Consider the following 18,510-nt stretch of genomic DNA (forward strand, 5'->3'; position numbering starts at 1 on the left):
GTCTTTGTTTTTGTCCATTGATCCAATAAATGGCTCATTTTTGTTTTTTGTTTTTTCCTAAGTGCCTGATGTTAAAGAAGTCTCCATTCAGGGCAACCATGACAGTGGGCTTGAGGACCGAACAGGCTGTAAATGATTGACACTGTCCACCAAACTACAATGCCATTTGATGGTAGGAGAAAACAGCCCTCTAGTAACTAAAGCATCGAGACAATAAGAGTTAATGAGTAAACCAGAGGTGTAGCAGGACTGTGGCACTGCATTCACCATCTGCCCTACAACACCTGTGTCAGTAACAAACCCAGGCCACACTTTTATTTTCCTGCTGCCCCCTCAGCCACTGGCCCACTGAAAATGTTTTGTATCTTTGTACACGTGAAGAAATGAGGCAAAAAGAGGGCAAATGGCTCTCCTGAAGTCACATGGTAAAGTAACACAGCCTTAACCAGAAACCAAATATTCTGTCTCCCAGATTCGTGTCACTGGAATTCTGGATGAGCCAATACCCCTCGTGTCATCACTGGCTTTAACATCAGACGGGTTCTGAACATTATTATTATTTTTGCCATTTTGTATCATGTATTATTGTGTGCCACATCACACAAAACTTACCATCTTAACCGTTTTGAAGTGTAAAGTTCAGTGGCATTAAGTACATTCACACTGTTGTGCAACCATCACCGCCATCCATGGAACCAGCTAAAAACCTCAGTGCTAGTGAAACAGTAACTTCCCATTCTCCTCTCCTTCTTGCTAGCCCAGGCAACCACTGCTGAGTGTTGTTTTGTGGGGGGGGGGGGGGGTGAATGTTGACCTTGAGCTTGGTCTACAACCAAAAGTTGTAATTAGATGCAGGAGGGAGGGGTGGGGGTAGACGTAAATTCGAAACTGACTGCACATAGGAGACCTTGACTGTGCTGTGTGTGTGTGTGTGTGTGTGTGTGTGTGTCTTTAAAAGATGCTCCACCCCCTCAGCCGGCCTCCTCGCAGTTGCCTCTGGGTTTTGCAGTTTCCAGATTTCCTCAGCTCCCCCCCCCCAAGGAGCCAGCATGGACAATCTCCTTTCTAGTTTCAAAAGCAGGTTTGTTGTCCTGAAGGTCACATTCTGAGCGGAGGAGGAGTGTAAAGGTAACCACTTGTTTTTTGTTTCAAAGATCTGCCCCAAAGATAGGCTGTTGCTCTTCTTCTGGAAAGCCTGATCGGTAGGATTCCTTCAGGGACTCAGCCCAAAGTGCTTCCTCTCTCATTCCCTCACCAACTTCAAAACTAAAGCTTGCCTAGAACCTCTGGACGAAAACCGGCTGGATTCCATCATTTCACACAAATGGCTAATCCTGGAGGTGGTGCTGTCTGCAATGGGAATCTGCACAATCACAGGAAACAGAGCGACAGCCTGCAAAGTGGAAACTGCACGAAAAATGGAATAGTGAAAGAAGCCCAGGTAAGAGGCGATCCCTCCCCTTTTCCTCTGAAGGACTTGAACTTGCCCAGGCGCGGTGAAGCCCTCCTGACTCAATGGCCTTTTTACAAAGTGTTTTGACACTTCAGCTAACTTCAAATGCCTGGCTACGGGGAAAGTTTAGGTGGGGACGAAGGGGAGAAGCTCTTTCTGTAGGAGAGAGGACCCAAGAGCCGTAAACTCCCTAAAATACAAACACACCTCCTAGACTCCTGCTTTCCGGGAGCACATCTTAGGGGGCAGAGTTCCCAGAGCTCAGACTCCTCAGCTGAGTTTCAGTCCACCCAACAGTCACAGTGTGCTACGTTCCTCTGGCTTCAGCAGGAAGAGGGGAGTGACAGTAAATGTGCTGAGGTGACGTGGTGTGGGTGGCATTTTCCCCCAGTACATGAGAAATGCCTCTCTGGCTGAAAGGCGAATTCTTTTTGGTGTTTAGTGGAGCATTGTCATGGCTTACAGCTTGGTTTGGGGCCAGAGTCCTTCTTTGAAAGAACATCACAGGCATTCCTTTCTGAGACACTTCAGAAAGTGTGGCTTATTGTTGCTCACTGCACACAGGAACAAAACAGGCATTTCATTGTTTTCCCATTTGATACTTTTTTTTTTTTCTGTTTTTGGCTCTTGCTCTGACAGAATGTTTGATGGGGATGTTACTGAGGAGGAAGACGAACTTAAGAAAATGTTGTCAGCACATTCAAAGAGGGAGCCTAGGTATATAAGGTACCTGTGAAAAGGCATCTTTCCTTCCTTCTCTGCTAAAGCAGCTAGGGGTGAGCTCACCTGCATCAGGAGCAAATTAGCATAGCCAAACATGTGCCTTCACTCTTAGGAAATGTGGAGCTGGGCGGGGAACCCCTGCTGTCCTGCATTACACATCCATCCCCTAGGAACCAGCATCCACCCAGGGAAAAGGTCAGATTGTTCTAAGATCACAGGACAGGAAAAGCAGGCTGGGGGCCAGTCCACCTCTCAGTGAATTAAATTCATGCTTCCAGTTGAAAGACATGGATGGGGAGGGGCACTCTGGAGCCTGGAGCATGTGTGAAAAGGCAGTGGTCCCAAAATGTGTCCCCCTCTTAACAATAGGCATTACCCTCGGCTTTGAAGTGTCCACCAAAAACCTCAGGTCTGGTCTCTCTCAGCTGAGTATCTGAAACCTACTGCAATGTGAAGAGAAAACATTCAATTCCTATCTTTCCCATGAGGACAGTCATGATAGTGTCCGCCATTTGTTTGTCAGTAAGTGTTGATTCAGACTACTAACCACCCAAGACGCTCTACACTCCTGACATGCCGGGAACACTGGCCACAAACCTACTTACACTCTCAGCCAGTATGACCCTGAGGGCTCTCATTTGGCAGAAAGGCCTTCAAAGCCCTTCTTCTGTCTCTTTACTTTCTCTTGATTTTGTAACTACCCTTCTAGTGTCTGAGGTTAGAAACTTAACTCAATGGTTACATTCACTCTTAAGTTAGGATGAAACTCAAGATCCCAAGGATTCATTATTAAACCGTCCTGTAAGACTGAAAATATCCTCGGACATCAAGGCCTCTCTTAGGAAATATGAGGGCTGCTCTTGTCTCTTCTAACAGCTCATTCTGAAGAGCCATCCAGAACCTGTTGGTTCAGATATATTTAGGTGTTACTAAATTGAAATTGGCTTCCACTGAGAGTCTCAGTTATGACTTGAAGAATATTTTCCAGAAAGAATAAACCCTGCTGAGATTTTGGTGTAGTAAAGCAGACAAAGGCCTGTTTTCCCCTCGAGGGGGATGAAGTCATCTTTACTACATGATCTTTAGTCTCTAGTTTTAGTACATTTTGCTTTGGAAGGCTTTAACCAACTGGATCTTAGCCAAAAACCTTGCCAGTTGACAAGAGTAATTCATAAAGGCTTATAGATATCCTGGGCCAGTGGTTTTCCCAACATGTTCTGCCAAGCATAAGGTCCTAGGAAGCGGGATCCAAGATATTATCATCTTCCAAGATCCCCTCACCCTTTCTCTTCTTGCTTCTTTGCAATCATACAGCAATACCTCTGTTTCTTTTATGTATCGTGGGACTCTATAAGACTCTGAACAAAGGGTCCTTTGGCATAAAAAAGCATATTGAAATCACTGTGAGGCACTCTCTCAAGAACCCTCCTGCTCTTTGCTCCAGTGTAGCATGGCTTTGCCAGCCTCACAATGGAGTGCAGCTCACTACCGCAACCTCAAGACTAGCAAGGGAGCAGACACCTGTCTAGAAAACTTCTAGAGTTCCTTTCTGGAGGTTTTTTGGAGCTTGGCCCTATTTTGTGTTGTCTTCTCTTTAAATCTCGTATGTCCTGAGGGTGCACTGATCCTTGGTTTTCATCCCTGATTAAGTCCATTTATTCGTTCACTTATAATATGTCATCCTACCCCTTACTTCTGACAGATGGATCCTCAGTCAGTCATAGAGGATTTGTTCTCCCTCCTCACGACTGTTTCCATCTAAATGACGGGAGGGCCCTTAATATCTTAATCCAAACTTGATATTTACTATCAGCTTACTTAATTCCCATGTAATCAATTGGGGATTACTCTTCACATAATTGCTCTTTCATTCTCACTCATTATCCCTGATCTGGTCATACATGCATATTAAAAAAAAAAAAAAAAGCCTGGAGCTGGAGGGGTAGTCTTGGTGTCTTCATTGTTCTCAATACTGCATTGCCTCCGAGTTATCTTTTCATGGGATGGGGTCTTCATTTTCCTCTGTTACACTGATCCAGTAGGATAAGGAAAAGTGTTGAACTTTTCCCTAATCATTCCTTTCCTGGAAAAAAAAAAAAAAACAAACCCTGAAATTAGAGTTATTCTAATTGAGTGAGCTCTTAACATGGAATGCTGTACTTTACAAAGTGTACTATAGAAAGCCCTAAGAGGCAGCCACCACTCCACTGTCTATTCATTCATGCACTGATATTTATTAAGAATCTGTTGTTCTTGGGACATATAAAGATATAAAAAGTTATATTTTAGATATTAGGAGGAAGCATATATTAAAATTGAGCAAGGAATAACATTAAGTTAAATGATGGTACAGGACAGGAGCTGTCACAAAATAACTATGATTTGAGGACAAATGAGTGGTGCAGATATTAAATGCCAGAAGTTCAGAGAGGAGGAAGAAAATAACATGTATCACTGGTGTGTTACATACCAGGACTCAGCTAAACACTTTATGTAGCGATCTCCCATACCCTCATTACAGCCTTATGAAGTGGGAGCATCATGCCCAGTTTGCAGATGAGGAAACGTGAGAGATTAAAGAGCTTGTGCAGAATCACAAGCGGCACAGCCAGGATTTGAACCCAAATTCATGTTGCTCCAAAGCCAGTTCCGTTTCCGCCACATTCTAGGAAACCCCAGGTTGGGGTGGTCAGTGATGGCTTTGCAGAGCAGGGAGGACTCACACTGAATCCGGAGACATTTGAAATGGCAGAGCAAATGGGGGGTTTCTTCCTGGGGACGGGATGAGGAAAAGAAGGGGGAGGAGCTCCAGAGACGAATACAAGCATTGCTAGGTGAAGGGCATGGAAGCCTGGGTCATAAATCATTCCAGGAAGGAAGGGGGAAAGAGCAAAGGCTATGAGGCATGACAGAGTGTGGAACATGTGAGAAACTCCTCTCAATTTGGCGAGGCTTCAGCATAAGAGGGAGAGGGAGTGCCATGCCCAGGCGGTACTCGGTAAACACTACGTGAAGGGAAAAGATGAAGCGGATTCATGGAAATCCTGCCTAGGTCTAAAACCATTGAATCTGAGCCTTTTGTCCTCCCCACCTTTTCATATCCTCCTGCAGCCCACAATGTGTTGGTACATCTGCTTTTCTGTTACAGTAAACTTCTTCCGGAGAGTGAGAACCATGATGTACAGTTTAATTGCACAGAGTGATAACTGCCTGACAGGCCCTCATAAATACTTGTGACTGTGGGGCCGACCTAGGCTGCATATGGATTGAAACAGAGGTCAATAATCTCACCAATTATTAGAAGAATTCTAATACACATTTTGGAGGTCCCTTGCAATTGCTCTGAATTTTCATCCACTCTTGTCTTCCACAATCATTCTCTAGAACCTTTTGTTTTTTGGTACTCATTTCCTTTAAAAAATCTCCAGTGTGACAAGGTTTCTCTGTGATCTCCTTAAGAAGCCTCATTTTTTCCTAGGCTCGCCATTGTAAAGCATTCCCATAGGTCAGGTGTCACAGCTATTAAGATGAAAATTGTCTCCATTTATAGTAGCTCACAAATGTGACAGACAAGTAAATAAGTAATTATGGTATTTAATGACAAGTTCTATAATAGATATTGTAGTTTTTCCATTGCTGTCTAACAATTACCCCAAAATTCAATCATTTTAAACAACTGATGTTGATTTCTGTGGGCTAGGAATTCAGGCAAGGCTTGGTAGGAATGGCTGTCTGGGCTCCATATGGTGTTTAATGAGCATTCAATATGGACCCACTGAGACCATGATACTGACTGTTGTCTGGGACATCTTGTGTCTCCTTCACAAGGATAATCTCTCCATGTGATCTCTCAGTATCTACAGAGTAGCTCAAGCTTCTTTACATGAAGGCTGGCTTCCAAGAGAATGAAAATGGAAACGGCAAGTCCTTGTAAGGCTTAGGCTCATTTTTGCCACATTCTGTTGTCAAAGTTAGTCACAAGGCCTGTCCAGATGAAAGGGGAAGGGAAATGGGGTCTGCTTCTTAATGGGGTGAGCTTGCAAAAGGTTGTGGATATTGGAGGAATTTTTGTGACCATCTTTGGAAACAGTGTGTCAGAGCAGAGGTATATGATCCATATTTGGGAGTACAGAGGAGGGGGCATCTGACCCAGGATAGGAAGTCAAAGAAGCCACTCTTGGACTGACTCCTAAAGGCAGAGTAGCCAGGAACACAGTCATGAAAAGGCATTCTAACAAAGGGAAATGGTCTTAAAAAGATACAAAACATCAAGACAAACATCAAGATGCGTTTGGTCTTGGGAGGCTGGGTTAATGGGACTAAGTTTAGGATGTTTAATGGAGATAAGCAGTACTAAGCCTGTAAAAGTAGGCAGAATAAGATCATAAAATATCTTTGTCTTAATTTACATGCTCTAAGAAACAGACCTAGGCATAAGGATTTGAGTGCAAGTAATTTATTTTATTTGAGAGGTGAACCCAGGAATTAGGGGAATGGTTAAGTGAGACACAGAAGACAAGGAAGAAAATACATTCATGAACAGGTTACCACTGTGGGCAACTAGGGCTCAGATTTGGGGGGACAACTCAGTGATGATGTAGAATATGCCTTGAAGTTGCCCCAACTAAGTCACAAGAAAAAGAGGTATATATCAGTGAAGTCCTGTCCATCATCAGTTGAGGGATGCTCGGAGGAACATTAACCACAGAGCACTTCTAGCCTGAGTACGTATGACCAGAGAAAGCCCTCAAACTGAGGTATAGGTGCTTGCAGGAAGAAATCATCAGAATGCAAGAGACAGAGCAACAAAAGTGTATAGCCATATATATTTGTAATGAGGCAGTTTTGAGAAGAAAATTGGCTTGATCAGATGTGGTTTTCTCAGGCTGTGTAGGTTTTATATCTGGTGACTTCTAGAACAGGGCTTATGGATTATCTTCAGCCTAATCATAAAAGACTAGATTATGCTCTTAAGCAACATAAACAGAACCTCCTACTGTGGCTGGCAGTAGAGAAAACAAAAGATGTATGTCATGGCATGGTCATCAGCTCACAAGTATCAGCTCTAGCTTTGGAAACTCTAGGTTTGTCTAATTTTAGAATCCAAGTCCTTAGTCCACACTGCCTCTCTAACCGCAAGACATTAATAGAAATGGGATTCATACCTCCTTCTACAGCAAAAGCTAATTTACCTCAGTCTTGACAGGCAAGATCAATGTGAGTTAAAGGTATTATGGATTGTTTTGCTTGTTTGCTTTTATTGTTCTTAATGAATATATGAGCTTATCACCAAATGGCACCAAACTGTCATATACCAGAGCTTTCAATATGCAACATAATCCACTTATGGATACACTACATCAGTGACCCACCCCACCCCCATACTTCACTTTAAACAACTCTGATTTTAAAGAAAATCAATCCATGTGACTCTGAGTAATATGGACTCAGACTGAACCCCAGATGGAGCCTTGGAATAATTTGATATTCAGAAGCTTTCTTCCAGGACACATGGCCACCTTGAATAGGCATTTCCTGCTAATAGTGACATATTGGACATGTGATGTGATAGATGGAGGATAGTTACAAATTCTTTGGGATATTTCTCATTGAGAGGTTTGAGTCTGGGCTACACCTAATAACTTACTTGGCCAATAGCATGAGACAGAGGGGATAATCTGGAACTTCTGAGACTAAGTTACAAGAAGCCTCTGGCTTGATCTCAGTCTTCTTGGAATACTTGCTCTTGGAACCCAGCCACCATGCTTGGAGGAAGCCCAAGCAGCCCCAAAGAGAAGCCCAAGTAGAGAGAAACCAAGTATCCTTGTCGTGCCCCTGGCTAAGATGTGGCACAGGCTTGTCTACTGTGTGAGTAACCTATGTTGGAAGTGGGTCCTCTAGCTCTGGTGTCTATCTGCTCCTATTGATACCTCATGCAGTAGTGATGTGTTGAGCTGAGCCCTGCCCAAATTATAGATTCCTGAGCAAACATACAAGGTTTTAACTGTGGTTTGTTAAGCAGCAGTAGATAAATGAACACGTGAATATTCTATTTCTTAAAATGCCCAGAAAAATCACTCTGCAATCTCACTTAGTAACCATTTGCAAAAGTACTGGCATATTGCCTTTTGAGGGAAGAGCTCGTCTGGGCCATCCATTGCATTTAATCTGTGGCAAAGATGACTTTCCCTAAACTGTACACTTTTGTTTGGCTTGTGTTTTGAAATAATGGCTGTATGCTTTAAGATCAGTGTCTCGCTGGCATAGCCAAATACCAAATACAATAAACTCAAATATCACCAATGCAAAAGCACAATCATTTGAATGCTGCCAAATCTGGAGTGTAATTATTTAACCTGAGGAGGCCTGTAATTTACTGCATTATCTACAAAGAAAGAGCTGACTCAGAGGAGCATGTGTGCTCAGGTGCAGATGTTTTTATTAATTAAAATAATACATGTTTTTAATTAAGTATATTTAATATCGGCCATATAAAATTAATTTTGTCTATTTGTTAAGGTGTCCTAGAAAAACTCTCCCTTTGAAAATACTACTAGCGATAGATTGATATTAACCTAATTACTTGCAAAGAATCAACTACATTTATTTTTAAATACACTTAATCTTTTCACTAAGTATTGTCACATTTGTCTCAGTAGGCCTGAACTGATGTAGTTTTTTTGGAATTCTAAAGTATACCAACCTATAAATTCATGTGAGAAGGAGCTGTTGCCACTAAATTAGAAACAAATTCGAAATTTAGATTAACCATTTAAAAAACAACACTATAAGCATAGCTCTGAGAAGTATTCAGCATTGTGCCCAATCTACATCACATAGCCAATCTGAATCCTGCTGCCTCAAGAGTTTCAAAAGAAGCTGGAAATCCAAATGGGCTGGGGAGAGGTGCCTGGCGGGGTGGGGGGGCTGGTGGGATCTGCTGATTTTTAAATATTGGCATCTAATCTAAAAATTCAAATAGCATGGATTTAAAGGAAACATTGCTACCAGCCACAAATCTATAACCTCGGAACTATAAGCAAATAGGATGATAAAAATAAGAGGTCATTAATTGAGTGATATTTTCTCATATATATTCAGGAAAATGGCTCAGGGAATTTGGCTTTTCTTAACTTAGACTATATATTTTTAAAAAGCAATAGAGGAATCTCACATCTTCATTTTCCTGAGTTGTTAACACTTGGTCCTGGGATGTGCAAGTTTGAGGAACAATTATGACCAACCACATATACTTGATTTTCCTGACCAAATATTATGTACCAAGGTGTCCATCAAAATGTCAGAGAACTGACAATATTTTACTGGTCAAATCTCATTCCTCAGGCTTCGTAGGAAGTGACCCACAAACCTTTTGTTAGACAATGCAATCATAAGGCCTGGTCACCATTAGTGTTCTCTAGATATGACATAACTGGGCCTTCAAAAGTTGCCCAAGAAAAGGATTGAGTGAAAATCATGATTATCCTCATAACTACAAGTTATACTTGATGGTCTTTCTCTGCCATGTGGGGCTTAGCCTTTTGGAAGTCAAGGATCCTTTTGAGAAGCTGATAGATACTTCCTGTGGAGAAACAAATATGTCCATAGTCCCAAAGTTTTCCAGGTAGAGAATTCATGCCTTCCCTGACTTTCTCAAATCTCCAGGTTAAGAACCTCAGCCTGGAGTGCCTTTGTTAATTAGGCTATATCTGCCCTCACAACCCAACCAGAATAACCAGCAAATCAACCTCTCCAGGGGAGACAGGGTAATGAATTCACAAGTTGATTCACCAAAGAGAGAAAAACACATGTAATCCAAAGCCACTCAGGTGACAAGCCCCCACACGTGTTATTTATTTACTTAGAAAATTTATATTAGAATTTTGCAAGTTACTCTACAGCGCATTCATACTTTTTTACTAGAAAACCATTTTTAAATCCTCCCTAAAAACCTTGAGCAAAACTTAACTTGAAGTTAGAAAGATATTTCTTTTCTGGTGGCTTTTCACCAGGATTTCCCAGGAAACCACTTCAGGAGGAATGATAGCAGAAAGACCGAGAGCTTCAACATCAGATAGAATTGGGTTTGAGTCCCAGCTCTGACCCTTACTAGCTGTGCCACATTGGGCGGCTTCACGTCCCTGATCCATACCCCACAAGGCAATGGTGAGGATTAAGTGAGATCGCATATGTAAGTCTCCCCTTAACTATCAGATATACAATAGATACTCAATAAATGATAGCTATCATCTATTGAAGTTAGCCTGCAGCCATCTCTTTCTCCTCTACTGCTATTATAAGAATGTTCAATACAATGCCTGGCATATTATAGGTGCTCAATAAATGATAGTCTTAAACCCTCAAATTCCATCATCCAATGGTGGCTTCTCAGGACCCATTTTACTTGGCCTGTCAGCAGCATTTGACCCAAGTAATCAGCCCCTCCTCCTTAAAGCACATTCTTCTTGGCTTCTACAATACAATACTCCTATATCACTAATTATTCCTTTCTAGTTTCCATTCCTGGATTCTCTTTATCTCCTTGACCTTTAAACAATGGAGTGACCCAAGGCTCAGTTCTTCCACCCCTTCTCTTTTCTGACTACATTTCTTTCACAATGATCTGATCTTGTCTTATGATTGTGTATGTGTGTGTGTATCTATGTCATTCCCAACCACCGACTTTCCACTTGGATCATCAAAAGGCATCTCCAACTTACCATGTCCAAAACTGAGTTCCTGAGACTTCCACCCTCCACCTTCAAACCTGTTCCCTTATAGTCTTTCCCATCCCAGTAAATGGTACCTCTGCCCTTCCAGTGGCTAAAACCCAAAACCCTAGCATCACTCATGACTTTTCTCTTTCACTTGCCATTCAATCAGTCAGCAAATACATGATCCGACTTCTACAATATATCCAGAATCTACTTCTCACCTCTCCACAGCAACTACCCTAGTTCAGCCACCATTATTTCTTACCCACATTGTTGTAGGAGGCTCATCTCTTCTCTCTGTGCCCCAGTTATCTATTGTTGCATAATCATCCATCCCAACACATAGTTACATTAAACAATAGTCATTTTATTATACTCATGGATTCTACTGGTCAAGAATTCAAAAATTATACAATGGGACATCTCTTTCCTGCTCCATGATGTCTGGGCCCTCAGTTGGGATGACTCTACTGACTGGATCTGGAATAGCTGGGCCAGAAGGATTTGTCTCCAACATGGCTTCTTCACTCCCATGTCTGACATGTGGGCTGGAATGGCTGAAAAAAAGGACAAGAAGGAATTGCCAATGTGGTCTCACTGGCAGGGAGGGCTTTAAGAGTGTTTTGTAGTAAATGGAGTAGAAATCTCATGGCCTTTTATAACCTAGCCTCAGAGTTCGGTTTCACTACCACCCTACTCGATAGGTTGAAATAGTCACAAGCAAGCCCACCTGGTCCAAGGGACCCCCCTCCCCAACCAATTCTCAATGGGAAGAATATCAAAGAATTCATGGACATATTTTAAAACTACCATAGTCTGCTTCTGCCTCTCCCTTCTCTTCTACTACCACCAGCAAGACTGTTCTCAATAGAGCAGCCAGAGGGGTCTTGTTGAAATGAAATCCAGAGATGTCACTCTTCTGCCCAATCCTTTCCATGGCTCAAATTTTACTCTAAAATAAAAGCCAAAATCCTTAAAATGACCATAAGAGCCTATGGCTTGGTCGTCTCTGACTCACCTCATGCTTCTTTTCCCTGTACTTAATCTTTTCCAGCCACACTGGAGCAAACAGGCCACACATCTTCCCATGTGGAACATTCACACCTCCTCTCCCATATGCACTTCCCAGATGTCCACATGCCTGCACCTTCCCTACCCTCAAGTCCTCATTCAAATGTTACCTTCTTTGTGAGATGTAAGCTCACAACTCTATCTAAAAAATTGCAAACCTTGGGGCGCCTGGGTGGCTCAGTCGGTTAAACGTCTGACTTCAGCTCAGGTCACGATCTCGCGGTCCGTGAGTTCGAGCCCTGCGTCGGGCTCTGGGCTGATAGCTCAGAGCCTGGAGCCTGCTTCAGATTCTGTGTCTCCCTCTCTCTCTGCCCCTCCCCCATTCATGCTCTGTCTCTCTCTGTCTCAAAAATAAAAATAAACTTAAAAAAAAATAAAAATAAAATAAAATTGCAAACCTTCTCACCTCCTCCCTTTCCTTCCTGATTGTTTTCTTTAGTCCTTAACACTGTCCACACACACACACACACGCACACATACATGCATGCATGGCCTGCGCACAGACGTACATACTAACTGATTTCCTGTCTCTTGTCTGCCTCAACATCTAGAATGTAAACACCATGTGGGCAGAGATTTCTGTCTTATTCATAACTAAACCCCCAGCACCTAGATCAGAGCCTGTAGGTGCTCAAAGATATTTGTGGAATGAGTAAAGACCACCTATTTGTGCTAATCTACTGTTAGTAAGAACTCTCATTTCAGCTTATTTTGTTTGTTATTTAAATTGCCTTTGCTGTTCATATGCCTAGTTCTTTAAAAGATGGGGAAAGCCCCACTTATGTGACACACAGGCTTCTTTGTAAATTTCAAAGTGTAAACCGCTTACTAATTAATTTACAGGTTTCCTAACCTTTGATGGAGAACATGACTACCATTTACTGTTCTCTTTTTGAAAATCACCGAATCACTAGATTATTTTATATGACCAGGTAGCTACATGCTTTTATACTGATTTCCGGATATTACATATACACTGAGCCTGGGGTCAGGGAGCATGCTTTAAGCAAGTGGAATTTTTTGAAGGAAATGAAAACAGAAACTAAGTATTATTGACCCATCCTGATGATTCTTGCTACCTCTTAGGAGGAGATGAAATTTACCTGGGTTAGAGAGAAAATGACAAATACCTCAGGGTGTATAAGCCTGTCATCTGGTTTTAATAAAACTCTGCATTCTTAGAGTTGAATGTCAAAAACAATCAGTATAATCTGTTCTCCCACTAATGTCCCTGTATATGAGATGACTTTTTAAATTTCATTTAACAAACTTTTCCATCACACTACATGCTAAGAACCTTACAAATACCTTATGAGTCTAATACTCTTACTCTATCCCATTTTTTTAGATGAGTCAACTGATCATACAAAAATTAAGTGAACTTGCCTAAGATTAAACTTTTAGTTAGTAGTGCAGACTGGCCGCAGGTGCTTTTTTCACTAGAAAAATAATTGCCTTTTTCTCAAATGTCTTATTGTGAATATTTATAAAATCACATAAAAATTAAAAGAGTTCTACTATAAATACTCATATGCCTACCACCTAGATTCTATAATTAACATTTTACTATATTTGTTTATTACATGACTATCCATCAATCCATCCATCTATCAATTCTTAAGTTTTATGCATTTCAAAGAAAGATGTAGAATCAGTACACTTCATCTCAAACCCTCTTGCATGCATACCATGTGGCTTCAATATTTGTCTATAGCTATTTCCCCCTCTTCTTTGAGATAAAATCTATATACTATGAAATGCACAAATCTAAATTACACCACTTAGTGAATTTTGACCTACACTGCCTTTTGATTGTTTTTATTAGAAAATGTTTCATAATATAGTTTTGACTGTGGAAAGATGTTATAAAACTGTCCCTTTAACATTGGTGAGTTTAATCTCTGGATAAAATATAACCAAAGTAGATGAGAATCCATCCACCTGGTATGCAGCACACAAAGGAAAATTGCAAGGGTGCTTTGGCCATGAAGGAAGATGGGTGATTTATTGGTGTGGTGTCACCCAGTAGAACAAGGAGCTAATGCTCAAAAACCCCAAACTCTTCGCTGGCTTACAAGTCAGGGTTCTTAAGGGCAAAATTTGGGGCAGGGGTCTTCTGAGAAGGTGGACGTCTTTGACCCGAGGCCCATGAAGTCATGGTAACAGATGTTACCTAGTTGTTTCTGATGCCCCTCTGTCTGGTCACACGGAGGTCTGTTCCCTCTTAAAAGACGTGGAATCTGAAACAAACAAAAAAACAAACAAAAAACCAACTTTCTTCTTTGTGTTGGATATTCCATTAGGTATATCTTATGCCTCTTTGTTCAGGATAGTGCTGCCTGTATGTGCTCAAACTAACTACTTGAACATGCATAAGCTATTGTGGGGTTGTATTTCTATATGTTCCTTCGAATGATAAAGAAGCATTCCTGTCTCTTGGGTCTGGGTCTACATGTTCCCTAACCAGTCCATTCATGTGTGGGCACAATATCACCCCTATGTTCATTCCTCCACTTGAAATACCAAGATGGATGCTGGCTTAAAAAAGAAGTGAGTAATGTGTAAATTGGCATCTCATTAATTAAAGGAAAGGCTAACAGAAGGCTGTCTAGAGAAACTCCCCTGTTGTACATACACAGAGAATTCCAAAGGTATCAAGAGGAATTTTCTGTTTTTGACCTTAGTATAATCCGTCTGGCAGAAAGAGAATTTAGTTTAGAAATTCCTACAATTCCACTCCATCCCTTGTCTTCTTATAGATGGAGGAATGAAGGTCAACAAAGCTAAGTGATTACCTCCAAAGTCACACCAACGTGAGGACCCTGCCCACCACACACTGTTAAACAAATACGGACCACAGTATTTGATGACTCTGAGTGGTATCTGCTATTTCAAATTCTCTAGCCTCCATCTTAAAATCGATATTACAAAATTGCGTTTGTCTCATGTAGGAAGTAAAGGTGTCTCCTTTCCTGTTTTCCAAAATAAAAGCATACTTAAAAAGCTTCTTTTTTTGCAGATATCTGAGAACACCATGTCAGAGAAATCAATATTAACTAGAGTGAATGACTGCTACCACACATGAGGTTTATGCTTTTCGGCCCTACATGTGTTTATGCTTTTGAAATAGTATTGTGAGTCCTCACAATAGGCTTTCAAATTTCACATATAAGGATTCAAGGTTTGAAGAGATCAGACAATCACTCACTTGTCTAGTAAGTAGTGGAACCAGGATCATCTGATTCCTAACATCACATAACCTGTTGCCACACCCCACAGCCTGGCTGCCCTAATAAGCTGAATCATCACATAGAGATTGGGAGGAGGGCTTCCCATTGGCACTGTGTAGGCTTGAATTCCAGCTTCATGTTCATAGATCTGTGACCTTGAACAAGTGGCATGATCCCTCTGTGCCTCACTTTCCCCATCTGGAAATGAGGTCCAATTGCCCACAGTAGTAAATGGCTTGACAGCACACTCTTCACTGGTTTCCTTCCCTTCACTGTCCCATCCCCCTCTCTACCAGTGCTTCCTGAGGTCACCTTCTAAATAAGCAACTTACATTTGAATCCTTTACTCAGGGTCTGCTTCAGGGGAACCTGAAATTAAGACAATGATTTCTTAAAAACTTAGCCAATTCTTTGTCTTTTTAACCTTCAGCTACCCAGATCCTTATCACTGTACAATCATCTGTATCCAAGATCTTATTGGACCCTCACATCAATGCTGTGAAGTAGACAGAATGACTGTTACTGGCCCACTATAGGGATGAAAAAACAAGGGCTCAGAAAAATAATGAGACCAAAGCCACATGGATGATGAGGACAGAGCTGAACAACAGTCCCAGACATTCTGACCTGAAAGTTCCAGAATGTCTCAAAGGACTGATCCAGCCCTAATATAGTGCATACAACTCCATCAACTGCTCCTTGCAAGAACACGTGGGAAATGAAAAAAATCAGGGCATATGTCCTTCAGTAGTTTAATTCACAAGAAAAAAAGTGCTGTAAACTTTGGGAGCCACTTTTAATAAATTTTTTTAAGAAGTCCATGAAATTCTAAAAGCCTTGAAAAAATGTTAATTTCTACCTTAGATATCCATAGTTGGGTAGCAAAGTGATTTTACATGGTACATCAGCACAACTTCCTATAAATCTTTCTTTTAAAATCATTTCCTTTGTCTTCACATCTTTATGTTATATAGCATGTGTATTCTTCAAAAGTACCTTCTTCTGAGCCCTTTATCAATCTCAACTTCATTTTCAAGCATTTCATACCATGAGCACTTTCTTCTAGTCTAGTCGTGTCTTAGTTCCTTTTCTCAGTTTGTCCAAGGCAATGACACTGACACGGTAGGAGCTCTTGGGCTCTTTACATGGCATGTTTCTCAGTTACCTACTTGATATTTATTCTTAAAGAAACTAGGCTCCAGATCGTCTCAAACACTTGAATAATATTAGAAGAACTGATCTCAGATCTTAGAGAAGCATGTTATCTCATTTTCTAGATCTTATTGACACATTTCTCAATAGGCTACTGAGACTCAAATAAGTGTCATCACTTGCCCAAGACCTCAAAATGGCCAATCCAGAGCAAGACACACCTCTGTCCACTTCCAGTTTCTAGCACCTCTACACAACACTGCGTTTCACATCATAGAACCAAAAACAAACTCCATAGAAGCTCTTGGCACTAACACCTTTTGCCAACTCTTGCAAATAATTTGGGGCACCAGGGAAAATCCCACAACTGATGTACCTCAGGATTTGGTTTGTTAGTTTATGCAAGAGGTTCTGGCATTTTCTTTAAGGCGCCATGCTTGCCATTGGTCAATTCTTTTCCTTTCTTTTTTTAAAAAGTAAACTCTATGCCCAACATGGGGTTCAAACTCATGACCCCAAGATTAATTGCATGCTCTCCAGTCTGAGCCAGCCAGGTGCCCCACCACTGATCAGTCCTTAGCAAGATCACTGAATCAGGAGCCTACAGACTGAAAACAGAACTACTCCACATGGTGGTCTGAGAAAATGACTTAAAGTCTGAAAAAAATCAGGTCATGAACACAGTGGGTTTTTATTGTTGTTGTTGTTGTTGTTGTTGTTATTGTTGTTAAGTGTAAATGATCTTTATACCAACCAAAGGACTCAGGCCTCACACCAATTCACTACTTAGGGCTCAGAAACTATGATATGGCTAAAAATGCCTGAATCTACTTAATTCGTTGATTCAAGAGTACAGATAAAAACTAGCCAAGATTAGCCTTGCTCTTGGGGAAGTTACTTTTTTCTACATTATATGTCACATGGTAAGAAAAATTAATCAGGTAATTATAGCTATGACCATGGCTATTATCAGATTTTTTTAAAACAATGAAATAAATTGTTTATGACACCATATTCTTGGTGAATTTATTGTTTGGATACAGGATACTTACTTTTCCACAGAGCAAAAAGTTTTCATGGAAACTAAAATGGTATGTGCTATCTTCAATGGAAACAAAAGATTTCAGCCAGGAAATCCATATACTTTCAACTAACCATTATCTCTTTAAGGACACATTCTGTCTTCAAAGACAAGCAAAAGGTAAACCGTGTTATAGGTTCCAGACTGCTCTTGACATGCATAAAATGTGTGGTTTTATAGGGTGACAGGCAAAGAAAGGGAGGAGAAAAGCAAGGAGAATAGGTATGTGTAACCACGAACCAAATACTAATAAACACATAGAGAAGGAACAGCACCTGAATCCTTAGCAAGTTTTTTTCTTTCTAGATGACAGGGCCTTCTGCTTCTTCATGGTGCTGAATGTCAGGCATAGTTTGGTCTAGCTTCACAGGACAGGAAGTTTTGGGTGCAGTTCAAATATGTAGTTCAGCATCACTGAGGTACAAAAGAAAAAAATAGATTCAGTTTGCTTCAAAGAGAAAAACCATTGTTTGTAATCCAAGTTCAGTCCACTGAGCTCAGCCAAATGACTCCCAGAACCACACTTTGTGCCCTTCCAAAAGCCCCACCCTTGTTATAACTCACCTATGAGTCACTGGGTGCCTGGCATGGTAAGGAAATACCACAGTGTACACCTCACCTGGTGTCAAAGCACACCTGTGTTGTTGGTTCATTCCCATGCAGTTGAAGTGACTCTTTCCTTTTTGGTTTTTGATAAATTCAAAATTTCAAAATCAACTGAGTAAGTTTGCTTCATTAAATCTTCCACGCTGGATGTGGGAAAGACTTTAAAATTACCAACCACATGACCACAAATCCCTGTGAATCACTGAATGTGGGTGTTCCTAAAGATCCATTCTTCACCCAGCTTCCAAGGGCCCTTTGGAAAACACATATCTGATCAGGTTCTTTTTTTTTTTTAATGTTTTATTTTAGTTTTGAGAGAGACAGACAGACAGAGCATGAGTGGAGGAGAGGCAGAGAGGGAGACACAGAATCTGAAGCAGGCTCCAGGCTCTGAGCTGTCAGCACAGAGCCTGACACAGGGCTCAAACCCACGAACCATGAGATCATGACCTGAGCCAAAGTCGGATGCTTAACTGACTG

At 41.2% G+C, this 18,510-nt stretch overlaps 1 protein-coding gene across 1 annotated transcript in view; it reads left to right on the forward strand.

Annotated features, from left to right (window-relative positions):
• Nucleotides 1–1,036: 1,036 nt before the first annotated feature.
• The window catches only part of SPTLC3 (serine palmitoyltransferase long chain base subunit 3), a 131,345-nt gene continuing 113,871 nt past the window's right edge, over nt 1,037–18,510 (forward strand). The window contains exon 1 of the mRNA XM_007086809.3: nt 1,037–1,441. Within this exon, the coding sequence (XP_007086871.1) occupies nt 1,325–1,441 (117 nt within the window). The 5' untranslated portion in view covers nt 1,037–1,324. The remainder of the gene's footprint in view (nt 1,442–18,510) is intronic.

This window comes from Panthera tigris, chromosome A3 (genome assembly GCF_018350195.1).
Source record: "Panthera tigris isolate Pti1 chromosome A3, P.tigris_Pti1_mat1.1, whole genome shotgun sequence".
NCBI classification, from domain to species: Eukaryota; Metazoa; Chordata; class Mammalia; order Carnivora; family Felidae; genus Panthera; species Panthera tigris.